The sequence below is a fragment of the Chiroxiphia lanceolata genome, chromosome 6 (assembly GCF_009829145.1).
Source record: "Chiroxiphia lanceolata isolate bChiLan1 chromosome 6, bChiLan1.pri, whole genome shotgun sequence".
In the NCBI taxonomy this organism is placed as follows: Eukaryota; Metazoa; Chordata; class Aves; order Passeriformes; family Pipridae; genus Chiroxiphia; species Chiroxiphia lanceolata.
Genome location: NC_045642.1, coordinates 11,412,084 through 11,429,268, shown reverse-complemented (window position 1 = coordinate 11,429,268; position 17,185 = coordinate 11,412,084). Strand labels below are relative to the sequence as shown.

Genomic DNA, 17,185 nt, shown 5'->3' with positions numbered 1-17,185 from the left:
CATCTGCTGTTTTGATCTCTGCTTTACACTGGCACCAACTCATTGCTATGTCAGGCACCAACTACCAGCCAGGGCCTGCTTTTCCCCTCACTTCTCTACTTTTTGACATCCATAGTCTTCCTAATCTCTGTTCATCCTGGCTTGGTGAGAAGAAAATATATACAAAGGTTAATCTAAAATGTTAACTTCTAATAAAAACCAATGAGAGCAGTAACACAATCACTTGTAATTTCAGGTGTCACTGGAGGCCTCACCACACTTTCATGTAACACAGACTGATAATGAAAATTAACAGAAATCACTGGGCAGGAATGTCAAGATAAACGAAAGGATCTCTGCCTCTTTTAGATGTACATACTCATTTTTCAAATAAAGTTATCAAGTTGTCTTGAGAGACATCATCAAATAAGGAAAGCTGTCCTTATCCCAAGTATTATATGAATTTAATTTAAAACAACGTAAACACGCAGTGTTTCACTGCGGATGGTAAGCAGGTCTGAGAAAACAAAAAGCAGGAAAGTTTCACAGAACTGTGTTTCCATGAAATACCCGAACACCATAAAGACAACATGCATGCAGTGACCTAGAACAGGGGAGAAATATTTTTAAATTGAGGCCTTTCAGAAAACAGCTAAAAAATTTAGTGGTAGTCCTTAGCAAGTTGCTAAGGTATACATGACCTTACTGACAGCAAAAATGGAAAATCTGCTTGCATGACAAAAATCTGTGTGCAGTAGTCTTTGAACTAAAACACATTCAGTACCATAGGAAATAGCTACAGGTTTGTTTTCTGTTCTTAGGCTGAGAAACCTGTCACTGTGTGGTCAGCTGTGTGGTTTTAACAACTGAAATAATAATTGATAAAAATGAGTTTAGCTGAAAAATTATTTTCTGTCTAGAAATTTGTGTCACTAAAGAGACAAAGTCTCAGAAGCAGGCAGCACACAAAACTTAGATATTTCAGGGTTAAAAACAGATGCCATAGCAACAGCATGATACTTTCTGAGGTTGTCACAAGACCTATAGCCTGTCCTGACACTGCTAACATACATCATACGCACAGTGGTCAACGACACGATTCTACATACCAAAACCAGCTCCTCAATTTATTCTTGGCTCTGGTTCATTATCACTTGATGGGATATTTTCCAGGTTTTCAGGCATTGCTACATACTCATACCAGAAAAAGAGACTTACTGCGAGCTTTCCTTTTAGTCAGGAGCCTGAAGTGGAAGAAACCAAGTTAATTTTGACTTAAATTTTGACTGGTTTTTAGTCAGAAAACAGTTCTAAAGATGAAGAAAACTAGTTGTTATGAGCAAAGTAAGAAAAGCAGAAGAGATACCTGAACTTTGTTTCATTTCACTTTAAAGAAAATACAGGAATTGCACAAATTCAGAAGGCACTGAAAATGAAAGTTCTTCAAAAGTTTTAAAAAAAATATAATAAAGAAAAATACCTTAGAGGCATCTCAGAGAAACAGGCTGCCCAACTTCACCAAAGTTCAATGGTAATTCCAGCACTAACTCTCCAGTGTTTTTTTCAAAGTTCCAATCCTAAATCATTTGCTTGGATGAAATGCTACAAAGATACTATACAATATAAGCATTTTCGATTAGTTAGTGTAAGCAACTGCTTCAACTACTCCATCAAAATATTTAATGTGAGGGACAATGTGAGCACAGAAGAAATAGAAGTCAGCACAGAAGAAACAGAAGTCAGTTTTAACTATTGTGATGGCACAAAACCAATGCAACATATGCAAAACCTGTGCATGCAAGTATTTAAACTTGAGAGTGATTTTACCTATACTATAACTCATATTGAGCTTCATTCCTAATTATACACAACTTTATAAAGTTATCATTTTGAACTAAATTCAAAGCAGTCTCATCTGTCCATCATTAAACAGGGATGCTGTACCTAGTATAAAACTTGGACAATTAATTGAGATTTTTAACACAAATGGACACTACCTTGAGGTCCTGTTTGGTGACAGGCTTGAAATACAAGAATCCTCATTGAATTGAACAGTGAGAGAAATTCATTAAACAACAAGGTATCCATTGATATATGGTCAATATACTCTGATAAATAACCATCAATAAATAAATCTTCAAGTAAACCAAGACTATGCCTCAGGTTCTTCTAGGTGATTAAGAGGGTAAGGAAGGAGCACTACTTAATACCTTAAACAACTGCTACCTTTGTATCTCCTTTCAGCATAGTACTGTGCTCCTTTTAGCCTAACTATTTCCATCTTCTACTATTGCCTGTTTTAGAGATAAAAATACAGGCTCTCCATGAGTCCTCTAGAAGATACTTAAATGAAACATTGTTACCAAAGAGCAGACAATGAAAAAACAGTAAACGTGCCAAAATCAAGCAACATTTCTGACATCTAAGCAAAATTTGAAGAGAAAGCAAGAATATTGAACTATATGCTGCAACCTTCAACTGGACAAAATGCAATTTCCCACTGATGGTGACAACAAAAAATATCTGAGAGAAGCAGAGATCAGATTAGAGCTGATTAGACCACAAATAAAGATAAGAGAGTATTTTGGCTAGATATGACTAACGATCTGGAATTATAATTCAGCTGCCGCTAGTACGCACATCTCCTGGTTTGCAGGGTCTGCATAGAGATCAAGGTATAAACAAAAAAAATATGTTGGAGGGTCTGCCTTTAAAACAGCTTTTACCTTTTGTTCCGAGATGGGGTTTTGAGAACTTTCTACGAAGCAACGTATGGAGTCTATGTAAGAAATCAAGTATCTCAGTTTAAGAAAGACTCTTTTTCTTCTCAGGAGTGATTCAGATGAGCACTATGACAATCTCAAGTCATTAAGAGCTGTGTTGTTTCAGAACACAGCTCTTAATGTTATTTCAAAGAACATCAGTGTTAGTCCCTTTGGCTACCAAAGGCAGCTTTTTGATGAAGGAGAAACTTCCGTAACTGTCAGTAGTAAGAAGAGGAGTTATTTAATTATTGTAATATGATTGTGGATAAAGATGGTAGCTTTCGCTGATTACATTTAATTGATTTGAAGATTTTGTATTATGGAAAATACAATACAGCAGCATTTGTATTAGTAATCCACTCCTTTGAGAGGCTGGTTGGACGAGTAAGTGAAGAGAGGAAACAATGCAGCATCTTCATTTGACAGTCAATTAAGAAAAAGTTGTATGTGAAAAAACTCAAAGACAAAAATTTCCCAAATGAGAGCGTAGATGCTGACACTGCCCTTGGCTTGCCCAGTAGGCAAAATCTGGGAAGCAACTGATCAAGTGCAGACAATACTCCAGAAAGTAGGGGTGACAGCGATACTCAGCATGAACTTTAGCATAACTGGGGAATGGGTAGATTAATTTCAGTTTTCTGACTCCCCAAAGCAACCACAGGATAATCATGAACAGACAAAATATTTGGATGATCACAAATATGAAAAATGAGAAATGTGGTGCAGCCACTTACACATACTCCAAGAATATCACAGGATGAAAAGGCAAAATGACAGTATTTGGACAAGATTGCCACATTTTTGTTATGTCTGAAATTCACAAAATATCAAATACAAATAATGTGTGTGGGATGTGATACAAAATTCTGAACATTTGTTCTTGGGTCTGTTAGCTGTTTGTGTATCATTACATAACCACTGACCCACACTTGTGGCATGCTAAGTATTTTATTTTTTAGTGTACTAATTCTAAGGTTCCATGAAAAGTAAGAATTTTTATAGAAAACACTTGTTTTTTAGATAGGAAAAAGAAATCACTAACATAATATCCCAGTAACAACTCTTCAAAGCTTAAACTCGGTTCATTCCATCGCCTACTATGTGGATGTTTTATTACTGAGCACAGAAGGGCAAACAATCTTCTTCTCTTATGTAAGGCCCATTGTAATTCTCTTTTCTACAGCAGGAACGTTACGATACACAGCACGGGAATAGTGATATGACACACCAGAGGAAGCATGTTTGCTTCATCCCCAACTCCTGGATGGGTTCCTTTTTCTGGAAAATGTTCATAGAATATGAAGATGAATCCTTTCGTACACAGAATTTTTCCCAAAGAAATTCTTTGTTTCTAATGCTCTACTGCTGCTGCCACAACTTAAACACACAGGCAAACCCTGCAGCTCATGCTATGGAAACTTCTCCACATTTTTTCTTAAGTCTTTGTTCGAATCTTCATTTTGCAAAGAAGAGACCCTCAGGGACACCGCAAACCTTGCGTCTTCACAGCAAGAGCCTATTTCTACTATTCCCTCGCATATTCCTTACACAAAAACCACAAATATAATTTATCTCATTTCAGCTTTTATTTGGATATTTTTAAGTTAAGTTGCTCAAGTCCATTTTCCATCAGTACAGACACTAAAAATTGAGATCAACATTTAAGGCAACATTAGCATCCATGCCAAGCTCAATACGCAAACCGTATCTTCTAAGCACCACAGCATCCCAGAATTGTCACAGGTCCCCTACCTCCGTCACACGTTCCCTTTCCGTTTTACCTCTGCTACCCCACACTGCACTCGGTTACTCAATTTAGATGCACATTCTCAAGCAAGACCTTGCCATTTTTTAAGTTCTATTTCTTACGAACTAGATCACTGTTGCATAAAGTGATATGAGTGAGAGACGTTTCAGGGTGAAAGTTTGCAGTTGACTTATGTCGCAACACAACAGAGAATCTTCTTTTAAAAATCTATTTAACGTCATTTTTCAATGACTTAGTACAAACACTACATGTATTTTTAAGCCTTTTAGTAAAGGCTATACATTGAGACTTGTTAGAATGATAATTTTGCTTTAAATTCTGATTTCTTTAGTGTTACTGTTGACAAGTGTTTGAGTTAAGGACGCTCAAGTGCAACTTTGATGTAAGAATATTTACAAGTATACAAAAGACCACATAGTTTTTAATACACCCACTATTCTCAGTACAGAGTAAATAAGGATTTGTCTTGTGCCCATGGAATATTTCAACATGTGGGTTTTGCCTTTTTCTCTTTTACAGTAAAAGGAAAGGTTTTACTCTTCCTTAAGAAGTGTATTTATTACAAGATGGTTAGCATACATATATCACATAACATACAAGAGTTAAAATTAACTAGTTACAAAATAAGCAGTGGTATGTATATTTTCATATAACCTAAGAACACAATAAGTATTTTACAAAGTACATATAAAAGTACTTCATATACAAAGAAAAATACAAATGTGCAAACACCATTGTCACAGGTGGAAATTTGTCAATTGAAAAATGCTAGAAAAATCCTTCATATTTTTGTTTTGAAATTGCAAAGGCATTAAAAACAGCTGCATTTCCTATTGTGTGTGGTGAGAAATCTAGGTTCCTTTCTGACAAAATACATTAGTTATAAAAAAACCCACAAAATTTAATAACTGAAAAATCTTGTAAGTATAGTCAGTTTGGTTAGGCTGACATTAAATTACAAGCAGAACGTCTGGAAAAATGAGAAAATAGTGAATCATATATACAGACCTTTTGTAATATTAGTGTGCTATTTAACATATTAACATTTCAAAGTAAAAACAATGGCTTTATTACCTACATATTCTACTCAATGTTCTCACTATCTGTAGACTGTAAAATTTCTACTACTTTGGGGCTATTAAAAATGTTTTGCCAGGATTTTAAGCAGAACAAACACAATTTCATCAAAAGTAAAAATCTATAAACAGTCTTCCAATTAATGTGCAAAAAAATGTTTAAAAAGTATCAAATCACAACACATCAAACTGGATTATATACATATTTAATATCTGTAAATGTTGTTAACTAGCTAGTATTGTTCTGCTACAAATAACTTACCTCTGTCCTGCAAAATGTCTGCATTTTAAAGATTTCAGTGCAAGTGCTTGCTTCATTGTTTAGTGCATTATCATGTTCGTTATTTTTTATTTTACAGTGAGCAGAACAGCATATAAATTAACATATACAACTCACACATAAGAGATCTTTCTTCTACTGAATTCCTAGTTTGTTGTTTTCCATTTCTCCTGGATAGTGTCAGCCAGTTTTCTTTCATTTATCCCATTGTAATTGCAAACAGGATCCAAAATAAAAGTGCTATGGTCTTCAGATAATCCCTAGAATTTGAAATTCCATAACGACATTGCAGAAGCACTCAGCAGAGCACAAGATTAGAGAATGACCTGCACACTGAGAAGACACTTGAAAGTCACTTTTTGGTCTTTAAAAAATATCAACTGTCTATAAACATTGGCAACCTGATATGTACGTCACTGGACTCACAAGCTTTATTTATTTATCTGTTTGGAGGAATTGTAGACATGTTCCCTCTTACTCATGACTAGCTTGGAAATAAGAACATTCTGCTAAAAAATCTAAATAAAGTAAAAATACACTTCTTCTTGGAGGGAAAATTTCTACAAATTCCTTTAGACAGGTTTCCTAATAGAATAGCTCTGAAATGAGAAAACCAGGATTAGATGATAGTGCAAGTACAGCCCACTTTTATAGCTAGGAATTGTACTGAAGAAAGAGGAAATTCAGGATAAATGGATTATTATTTTTCCAAGTCCTCCCTGCAGAAAAAAAAAATAGCAGTTACAGTGGTTATAATCATTAAACAGAAAAGGAACTTTAGCATATTTTGAACTTTAATGGCTGAAATGTAAGGAAGGCAGGTTGTCTGTCAGTAACATTCCAGAACTTAGCTTCTTCCAGGAAGAGGTGCTTTAAACGTGACTTTATCATGGAATGCTTTTCCTTTCTAAGCATCTGAAATGCAACTCTGGATCCTATCCATCCATTGTTGAGCACTCTGTGCATCTTGGGCACAAAAATTATACACACGTTTATTTGTCTTCAACTGCAAAGGAAAAACAAGAACACAAAGACAGACAAGTCAACACACAGAAAAGGAAACTGGCAAACTCTGAACTGTAATAATCAACATGCTAATTGGGTGTGAATGTCACATTTTTGAACTGTTGCTGTTGAGAGTGATGCTAGCTACGTAAAATCTTGTCTTGAGATGGTATGACAGCTCCTTCCCAGCTCACACCTTTCAAAAGGGCTGAAAGTAGTAGGTTAAACACACCGAGGGAAGAAAGTTTCACATAAAGATCAAGTAAAGACCAGATGTACTTACATCAAAAAATGCTTTTTCACTTGCATGTTTCGGGGCTCCAATTGTTGGAGAAGCAGGAATCACAGTTTCTACTTCTGCAAGGTCTATGTGTCCCTTACAGCTTGTATCCTCACCAGAGTCATAGTATCGCAGCTGGAACACAAGAGACAAAGAAATCCAAATATGTTATTTAGATGGACCTTTCACTTTTCTTCCCTTTTCCTGGGTACAGACTAGGGGCATGGAGTGGTAAGGGTGGAAGCCACAAACATTATTAGGACCCGAGGAGATGGGGGAAAAAGTATTTTGTCACCAGGGTTTCATGGCAGAGAAGCAAATAGTCATGGATTGCTTTTGGGCACAGGACATGTGAAGCATGAAAGTAGAACCTGCTCTTTAGGATTCAGCATTCTTTCTTAGTTTTTGTAACAGAATCAGCTCTTCACTGTTCATTACACTCAAACTAACTCAAAAGCTTTACTTCACCAAGACATTAACAGAACATTTTCCCTCTGTATTTCAAGAATTTAAAATGATCAGCAAAAATTCAAGTGTAATTTTATGTAATTATAAACTACACAGAAAACTCACATTTTCCTATACTGCACATAGTGGTTGAACGAAGTCTGCTTTTTCTTTTTTTCCTTGCAAAGATACTTTGATATGAATATTATTCACTCTGTAAACTGAGTTTCAACATGCAAACAAGTTCCAAAAAAACCCTAAACCAAAAACCTGACAAAACTCCAATAAATTCCCAAAACCCAATGCAAAACAGTAACACAAATCTTCACAGCAAAGGTCAAAAAACAGAATTCCAACTAAGATTGACCTGTATTACTTGTACATTTATGATACTCAGAAGGATATTTGGTCATACAAAAAATGAAAGTATTTTTTTCTCCTGCAAAATGAACCTTCTCTCCTGTGTATCAGGAGGAATAATTACAATCAGCACTTTTTGCTGATATTTTACCACACTAATCTAAAAATTCTCAATCAGCATTTCAAAAGATGACTGTCTTTATCTATATTACATATTTTTAAGTGTATTGACTACAATAAATTAATATTTTTTAAACAAAAGCATGACATGAGTCTCAAAGGTTACAACCCCCATTGTGTGGAATATTTGGCTCAAGGAAGATTACTGCCTCATGACCCACCATTATTTGAAGCACCCAAGGCCACAAATTTCTACTGCAGAATTCTGGCACACATTGTATATTGGATAAAAAGCTTAGACCAACAGATCTTTTCTGGTTTTGGTGCTCTTTGCTGTAACAATGATTAGGTGCAATATATATGAATAATTTTGCTATTAAATTTATGTGACTATGACTAATCTAAAGTACTCCTATGTATGGCACCTGAAATGATTGTGCAATCAGGAACTTGGCATTTCAGGATTTTTAGAAACAAAGATTTGAGATGAAATTTTAACCCATTTTAAGCAATTCACAAAACTCATTTCAGAGATATCTGTGTTCCTGCTCTCCACACTAGACATTCATATGGAGATTCCAGGTCAGGTTTCTCAAATACAGGCTACAGAAAGCCACTAAAAAGTCAAGTGAGGTAAATGGATTTTTCTGCTAAAGTAATTCAGATTATGGTTTTCCAGAGTAGATAATGTCCTTTTATTTGCAAAGAAAAATGCTCATGTTCAAGTGCTTGAGGAGCAAAGAGGCTACAAAATACACACTGAGTGTACAATAACTACTGCAGATTCAACATGAACGCCCGAATTAAACTTGCTCAGTTATGATATTAGCTCTCAGCAGCCCAACTGCACTCCAGGAGATACCTTCTGAGTTTTTCCCTCTAGTTCAAAAAAGAGTTTTCAGTTCTTTTGGAAACTAAAGAGGTCATGTTAAAGGGCAAATTATGTTCACCACTTAATTGCTTAATTATATTCTAGAGTTAGCAGTGCTTAAAATGTAGTGCTTGTATACCACAAATCCCAGAAAACGTCCTCAGGCACTACATGGCTTTTTTTCCCCTCAGCTGGGAAGTAGGCAAAAAATGTTTGGGCCTAAACAAGAATGCATGACTTCCAGTCCAAGAAGTCTTTTAATGATTATATGCTAAATAGTTATCACTCTTTCAAAAAAAGCAAAATACTAAAACCCCTCTGTCCATGCAGAGTGCTGTATCAGCTACAACATACTCAAGATAAACATAGATAGGTCTAGGATGATGTAACACGCATCACATCTGAAAATAATCATTATTAGTACTGTTTGTAAAATCAATCCATACAAACACAGTAAATAAAAAAGGAGCAAACTAATAATAAAAAAAGTCCATTATCTGAAAAGGTTTTTACCTGGTGTTTTGTCACATCCAGCACAAACCAGCGAGGTTTCCAACCTTTTAGCAAAGCCCCTCTTTTGTACAGCGTACCTTCAAAAGATCTGAAAGGTACAGAAAACACGAGTGGCACGTGATTCCATAATATGAATATGCTGATATACAAAGGCCCCAAAGTGGCTACATTCATATTCCAACACCTCTTTTACTGCAGTAAAACTAATCAGTTTCAAACCTGTCGTTTAGTTATTGGTAACTGTGATAAAAACTGCTTCAGTACTTCGCATGCATTAAATGTACGGCTATTTGCTTGTGCACTTAATAAAAGGGAAGATGGAAAGATGATGCTAAAAGACAGAAGCCCACCAATCAAGACAACTAATGTAATCAAAACCACAAAGAAGGAATAAGGTAGTCACAAAGCACTCTATGCCTATAAAAATTTCATTTTTTCCTAAGGCAGAGATTTTACCAATCTAATAAAATATTCATAAATACTCTATGATTATTTGGTTTACCTATTTTCATCATTCTTTGATGTGAAATGATTGTACAGCGTTGTTGTTCTTCTGTCTACTCCATTAGAGGGAGAGATGCTTGCACTCTGCTCCTCACCCAGCCCACTGTCAGGTATTTCCAACAAAGACCTCTTTTGATAGGAATGTAGATTAGCTGACATCATCCCTGAGGAGCCAGAAGGATGTTTCCGGAGCTAAAAGAGATGAAAATAAAAGAAAAAAGGTAATGCAATGTGTCTTGCATTTTGAGGCTGTCTCAACATTATCCTGACAATACGTGGTACAACATGTAAGTTGTGAATTATTATGAGACCAAAAAAAAAATATCTTATTAATACAAGTCAGTGCTGCCTCAGAGGAGCCAGAGGGATGGCAACTCCATGCTTTTCTTAAGCAGAAGAGTTCACAAGGTGTGAGAAATTAGTCTTTCAGAAGAGCCTCATGTATTCCAGTGACAGAACGTTGAACAATATTTCCCTTGCTTTCTCAGAAGCATCTAGAACTAATCAGATATTTGGATACAATAAATTTACCTAATTTCATGGAGAAGGAAGGGAGGGAAGAAAAAGACTGCAGTTTCCAAGGGCTACTTTATGGATTCATATCATTTTACTAGAATCTCAGTAATCTGGAAAATGAGGGATCCTGAATTTGGTCTTAATCTAAATGACAGCAATCTAGAGATAGAGTTCTTTGGAGTTCACCCTTAGCTACTGTACGTATCTGAGCATCCTTAAATAACAGCTAGGACAGGAGACTGACATCAGATATATTTCTACTTGCATTTTATTTTCTGCTTCCAACTCTGCTTTGCTAGGATGAAACTTTTTTCATCTTGAATTTGTCTAGGATATGAAGCGAATGTGAATGACTGACAGACATAAAGCATATTGCTTTCCTGACAGCAAAGGACAGATAACAAAGCAGTGCTGTGGACTAACCACTGCAGTGGAGTGGGGCAAATCTGAACAAGCACAGGAAGCTGAAGAGGTGGAGTACAGTCTTGAGCTGGTAATTACTGTGACAAGTTCATAGGGAAAGCTCACAAAAAAAAAAATCTAACATTATTCCTAGTGCACACAGATAGCAAAGAGGCAGCCTTTGACTTCAGAAATATCTATATTGTCAGCTATTCTTTTTACCACAGCCAAGAACTGGAAACACAAGCATGAATACTTCCTACCTTTATTTAGAAACTGATAATTCCATTTACTCATGGGAATATCTTTACTTATCTCTGAAACTCTGTGATGTCCTTTTGGTTACTTTCAGTAAGTGAGCTTTTTTTGTACTTAAAAAAATCTTTTAAATAGATAAAATCATATATTTGTGTATTAGTAAAATACTCATGATCGTTTTATCCATATGCCTTCATCTACTCTGGAAAAGCAATTAGATAAATAGCACAAGTATAAATATATTTTTCTACACAAAGAAATACAAAGCCAGTATCATGGGTTAGAACAACATATTCAATTTTTCAAAAGCAGTATTTTACTCCAAGAAATACAGCGATTTTGTCAGTGCCCCAGGTAGCCTATATAGCAGGAATGGAATTATTCTATTGGATGAGCTCTTTTACTACTTACATTGTCTTGTCTGCTGTCATCCTTTAGATTCATTTTGACTCTTTCCCACAAGAGCTGCCACCTTTCTGGGCTCTGATTTAATTTACTTTCCAACCTTTCGATTTCCTGAAACAAATAACAAGGGTTTTCTTAAGGATAAACATTTCTAACTGATCACTTCCTGGCAATCATTTTTATACAACCATCTTTATACAACCATCTTCTAGCCAATGTTTTTACACAGTGACCCTTCAGGCCATGTTGTCCAATAAAGTTCAAAAACCTCTGTCAAATGAGCTATAAAATGAAATCCACTGGACTCAGGAGTCAAAGGCAACCAAGTACAGCATCAGCCACATCATTCTTCCTGGATGTCCCAGGTTGAGGGAGCCATTATGCTTTCAATTCTCTGCTAGTTCTCCTGAACACACAAAATTAAACACCAATTGTCCCAACAGAAACACAACAATGATAAGGACAGGCTGTATTCTATGAAAATATTTACAAAGAACAAATTCTGCGCCGTGACGCCAACATCGCACGTTGCCAATGTTAACATTTACCCTGGTTTATAAAATGTGATACAAAGCTGTAATAAAAGAAGGAAATGAAACAGAAAGATTTATTCAATTTGGATGCCAAACTGTAACAACATGTTCTTGTTGTGGACCTTGGGAATATGACCTATGTTGATAACCTCTAGTTAGGGTTATTTCCTGCTAATAAGATAGTGCAAAGTTAAGTAAAAAGAGGCAATTTTATTAGTTTATGTTTACTTGTGAACACTCATTGATACATTTGTCATGACTTTGATGTGTGGTCCATATTCCTTGCCATGCTTCCTTTCTGCATTTTTACTTTCAAGAACTGTATTGTTATGAAAATCTGATTATTAATAAAATAAAAATTAAAAATTCAATTTTGCAAATTCAACTAAGAATTGATGATGGAATGAAAAATTGCCATAGGGTAGAGACTTCCCATACTATACAGAAGCCAACTAAACCCCAAGACATTTATTTTCAAAGTAGAGAAAGTAAGTCTCTACTCATTAGGTAGTAAGCCTCTACTCTACCTAATAATTAAAGTAGATTTCATAATATTCTCCAAGTCCTATTGTCTTTTTGATTGAAAAATTCTTCAGGACATTGCTACTGACTGAAAGACTGAAAATTATTATATTTTTAAAGTAAGAAAACATTTTGACCATGAAATTAACTTCCAAACTAGATTTTGAACTCATAAGTGAAAATAAAAAAGCCAAACTCTTCCTTGCTGAAGGTAAATTAGAAAACTCCAAAGTGAAATTAAATATAAGAAATGTGGTTTAACAGCAAGAATCAAATCAGAAGTTTTAAATTCTGGTAGTCAAAAGCCACACAAGCCACATAGGCTCTCTTCCTGTTAAAAAACAAAACCAGAATAGTTTTGTTTGGAGTATCTTCACAGGTAGATACAAAAATAAGGAATGATGAATACAAGCCAGATTAAAGCCTTCTCTAGATTACTTGTTTCTCTTTCAAAGTGCTGAATGTAAAATGCTTTTGGATGGGAGACATAAAACGGAATCAATTTACCACAGACTTCTTATGTTCAAAGGCTTCCCAAATTGCTGCAGAAGGATACAAGCTCTTTATTGCTAAAAGTTAGTCAGGTTTTAATCAGATCATTCTCTTTCTGCCCTAGTCTTGACTTCTGAGCACAAGTCTTTCTCTGCAGAATCTGGAAGTAACTGAAACTTGTTACTTAGCAACTGGGTCACATTCCTTCTTTTTTGGCTCCACAGTGAGTAGTGCTTCCAGAACTTAAAATGAAAAACTTTCAACAATCTCCTATATATAACTTGAAAAGTTAGGAATAAATTCTCCTTCAATAAGCCCCATGTAAAAAACCATACATGTCAATAAATCACTAAGATTTACTCTTGCCCCTTCAGTTTTAAATTTTACTGAAAACGCCAGATTTTTTTTCTTCCATGTGTGGAATGGACTATGAATAGATGCATTTCCTTAAAAGAAAAAAAATCCTTAAATTTATCTCTCTGGTTCCTCTTCTATTGCAGGTTTACAGAAGCATAAAGAAAGGTTATAACAAATACAATTGTAAGAATATCCACTACCTGTAATTAGCAACTACAAGCAATTAGCATTACTGTGCCTTTCAGAAGATCTGCTAAGTAACCTGTTTTGTCATATTTGAATGGTAGAGACACGAGTTGACTCTGCAGAAGATCCAGAACTATGGAGACTGATCACCTTCTTCGTATCCATAGCGTGTTTGTGCACACACAAACCAATCTGGGCAAAGTCCTACACGGTGAACTGTCCTGAGTGTGACAGAGGATTCTATTTTGGAAGTCCTTCCTTGTCAGTATTGTCTCTTCAACTCCTGGGCTAAAAGGCTTCTGAGACCACAAATGGGGAGATGCTGAATGTGTATCCCGTGATCCAGATGCTGCCTCTGTCAAGTGTTCAGACTTGTGAGTGCAACAAGTTGCACGTGGCCAGTTGTTCAATATTTGGAATAAACTTTTTGGTTCGTGGTATTGTTGGACATATCAGCTTTTGTGGCACATAACTGGAAGTCATAAAACAGCTCACAATCAGAAGTGCCATTTTTATTGTTCTGCTGGTTATTCATTGACCCCTTATACAGCATTATTTCTTTGCAGTGTATATTTACAGCACAGCTAAGTTCAGGACTGGCACCCTGAAGTGGCATCTCTGCCAGCCCCGCTCAAAGCAATCACCATCTAATGTCCAGTGACGTAACTGATACACAGGTTCATCTCTCACAATTCTTAAAACTACTGGAATCTGATCCACCCTTAACAGAAGAGCATTACATTGTACCATGAAAATTCTGAATTAAGCCACTCAATAACTTCTCTGTTTCAGCTTTACATCCTGAAGAGCACTGTCTAGTTTTTGATTGAAAAATATCTTTAGAACAAACAAATTTGGGCTTATCATTATAAACTAAGTGAGAATCAATCTTCTCCAGTAATTTATGATGCTAAATATGGTCTCAGTTCAAACATTTTTTGGATACCAACACATTCTCAGTGGATTTACGATTAAAGAGAGGTCTTTCTCTCGCATCAGCAACAGCCCTAAATTAACAACTTGTTTTAAAAGAAAGTTCTCTTTGCTTTTTAAACTTAGAAGAATATTTTTGTAACCTTTATACGACCTCTCCAGAGTTTTCCAAATGTTCTTTCCATTGCTATCTTTTATTACTATAATCTAATTCACAAATAATATTTAAACTCTATAAAACCTGACCCACATATCTTTAGAATATAATATGGCTAATTTCCCTGTTATATGGCAGTTTCTCACAGTTGTGTATATGGATAGTTTGGCATCTACCCCAGGAAGAAATGCAGAAGAACATTGTTGCTGTATTCCTGATGTACTTGTGGCCTCCAGTTACCTGACAGGAAAGTTCTCTGTACTATGCTGAACAATCCCTGATATGACCCCTGCTGACAGACTGTTCCATCTTCTTATTTGTGAAGTTACAAGTGCTAAGAAGTCAAAGGGAGTTTTACAAGAGATTATTTTTTTTAATTGGGCATTGTTCCTGTGTTTGATCGATTAGGATTGGAAGGAACAGACCAAAGGAAATTTGAGGAATGTGCCAGAATAAAGCTAACTTTCTTTTAAAAGCAAGTTTATCTTCAAGGACTCACATCCATTTAGAAACTTCCTGCATTAAGACTTTGCTAAAAATCATCTTTGATTCAGGGGAATTCAGGGTCCCACAGCATATCCCAATTTTCCAAGCACTGCAATATTAGGCTCCATAAACCCAGCTTTAATACAAGGTAAAGTCTTCAAAGAGTTTTCAAAATTAGAAACTGCATGCTGATGTGTATCTGGATATATATGTGGCTTGAAACAATGGCTCCAGGAAGTGAATAATGCCCTTGTCATTTTCCTGCACCATCAATTAAGATGATAACCAAATGTTAGGACTGTTAATTAATTATAATCAACGAACAAACCTTTAAGAGAAGACAGATGTTAAATCACTCTAAATAACTACAACAACTATCATGATGCTGGGATCATTTTTCATCTGCTGATGAAGAAAGGACAAAACCTAAGCAGCCTAAATGAGCCCAAACAAGAAAAAGACAAAATCAAGCATCTATTTCAAGTACCAAAATATTTTGAAGAATCTAAACCAGTTTGGTTCTAGTAAACATGAATAAAATAAGAACAATCATGGAAAGCTTTTCTGAGAAATTTGGGCCAAGTTGTTCAGTTTATATTTGTGTATCTGCCTCCCACTTGTTTAAAAATCAACAAGTGTCAGATTCTATTCTGATCTGTCCGGAAATCCATGTCTCTGTTATTTTACCACACACCTAGAGAGGTCAAGAAAGCAAGATTCAACATTTGCCCAAAAGAAAAATAACAGTTTCTTACAGAAGGCAATCTAAAATTTTATTTTTTAAAACAGACAGGGAAAAAATGAATCCATGACTAGTTAGTAACTACAACTGAAGCATACTCCCAGAAAAGTGTTCATTCAGAACATCATAAACTTTGCAGGAAGTCTCATTAATTCGCAGAAAAACCATAATTTCTCAAGCTCAACCAGTCAGTTTTACTACACACCTGTTTTGACATCATGATCCTTTTAATACAGCATATGTATAAGGTAACAACTTAAATAAAAAGTAAAATTCATGAGCATACTGTTCTGTGTAACACATGTACTTACATTTAAAAGGCTGGTGATGGCATCAGGTTGTATTTTTTTAACATCATCATAACATGGCCATACTATTTTCCTCTTAGTCTGAGAGAGTGAACCATCTGTTTGGTCCGTTTCCTCTGAAACACTGCACTTTGCAGGTACCATGGTCCAATCATAAGAAGGACCTGTAGCCAAAATCTCTTCTACATAATAATCCCACTTTTTGAGGCTGGACATATTTACATTTGGTTTCAGTGCCTATTTGAAACAAAGGGTTATTATAATGACAGAAAGGAAGCCTTTGAATTTCAGACTTAAAATATCATACATGCATTTTTTAGATTATTCTAAATTGGACAGCATATTGCACTGGGTGAGTAGTGCTGCAGTTTGCTAATCTGCTAATTGGCTAATTGGCTCAGTGACATCAAAACCTAAAATTAACAGGTTTGGGAATATGCCCAAACTTTGGGAATATACCACTCAATTTTATCCTTTTTTAAACCAGGTGCCTTCCAAGAACTCTAATTCAGCACATGTAGTTAGCACCCTCACAGTCTTTGTGCCTCCTGTTAAAGACATAAAAGGCACCCAACAGCAATCACCCTTCAATTTTTCTCAGATCCAAGACTCTCTACTGTCAGAGAAAGGAGACAGGCTGTGTAATGGAGGTGGATATGCCACTTGGAAAAAAACACAGTAATATAAAGTAGGCAGCCAGAGACTTGGGGTCTTTCAGAGCAGTTTAAAACAGATTGTTGTATTAAAAATGTGGGGGTTTCTTTTCTGTCAAAAAATAGGGTAAGAATTTCAGTTTGCATGCACCTTACTTGAAAGGAATGACCGACTCAGGTGAATGGGCAATTCTGAAGTCTGATGCTCATTCATAATGACTGATTCTGTTATTATGACTAATTATCAACTATGACACCATTTCATAT

At 35.6% G+C, this 17,185-nt stretch overlaps 1 protein-coding gene across 5 annotated transcripts in view; it reads right to left on the bottom strand.

Annotated features, from left to right (window-relative positions):
• Window positions 1-4,308: 4,308 nt before the first annotated feature.
• The window catches only part of SBF2 (SET binding factor 2), a 258,391-nt gene continuing 245,514 nt past the window's right edge, over window positions 4,309-17,185 (bottom strand). For 4 of the 5 annotated variants that reach the window (XM_032690555.1, XM_032690553.1, XM_032690552.1 and 1 more), the window contains 6 exons: window positions 16,269-16,502; window positions 11,556-11,660; window positions 9,967-10,160; window positions 9,465-9,552; window positions 7,157-7,288; window positions 6,320-6,874 (listed from right to left, as the gene is read on the bottom strand). In XM_032690555.1, the coding sequence (XP_032546446.1) occupies window positions 6,776-6,874; window positions 7,157-7,288; window positions 9,465-9,552; window positions 9,967-10,160; window positions 11,556-11,660; window positions 16,269-16,502 (852 nt within the window). In that variant the 3' untranslated portion in view covers window positions 6,320-6,775. Of the gene's footprint in view, window positions 6,875-7,156; window positions 7,289-9,464; window positions 9,553-9,966; window positions 10,161-11,555; window positions 11,661-16,268; window positions 16,503-17,185 lie in introns of all 5 variants that reach the window. The other variant, XM_032690551.1, reaches the window with a different exon arrangement.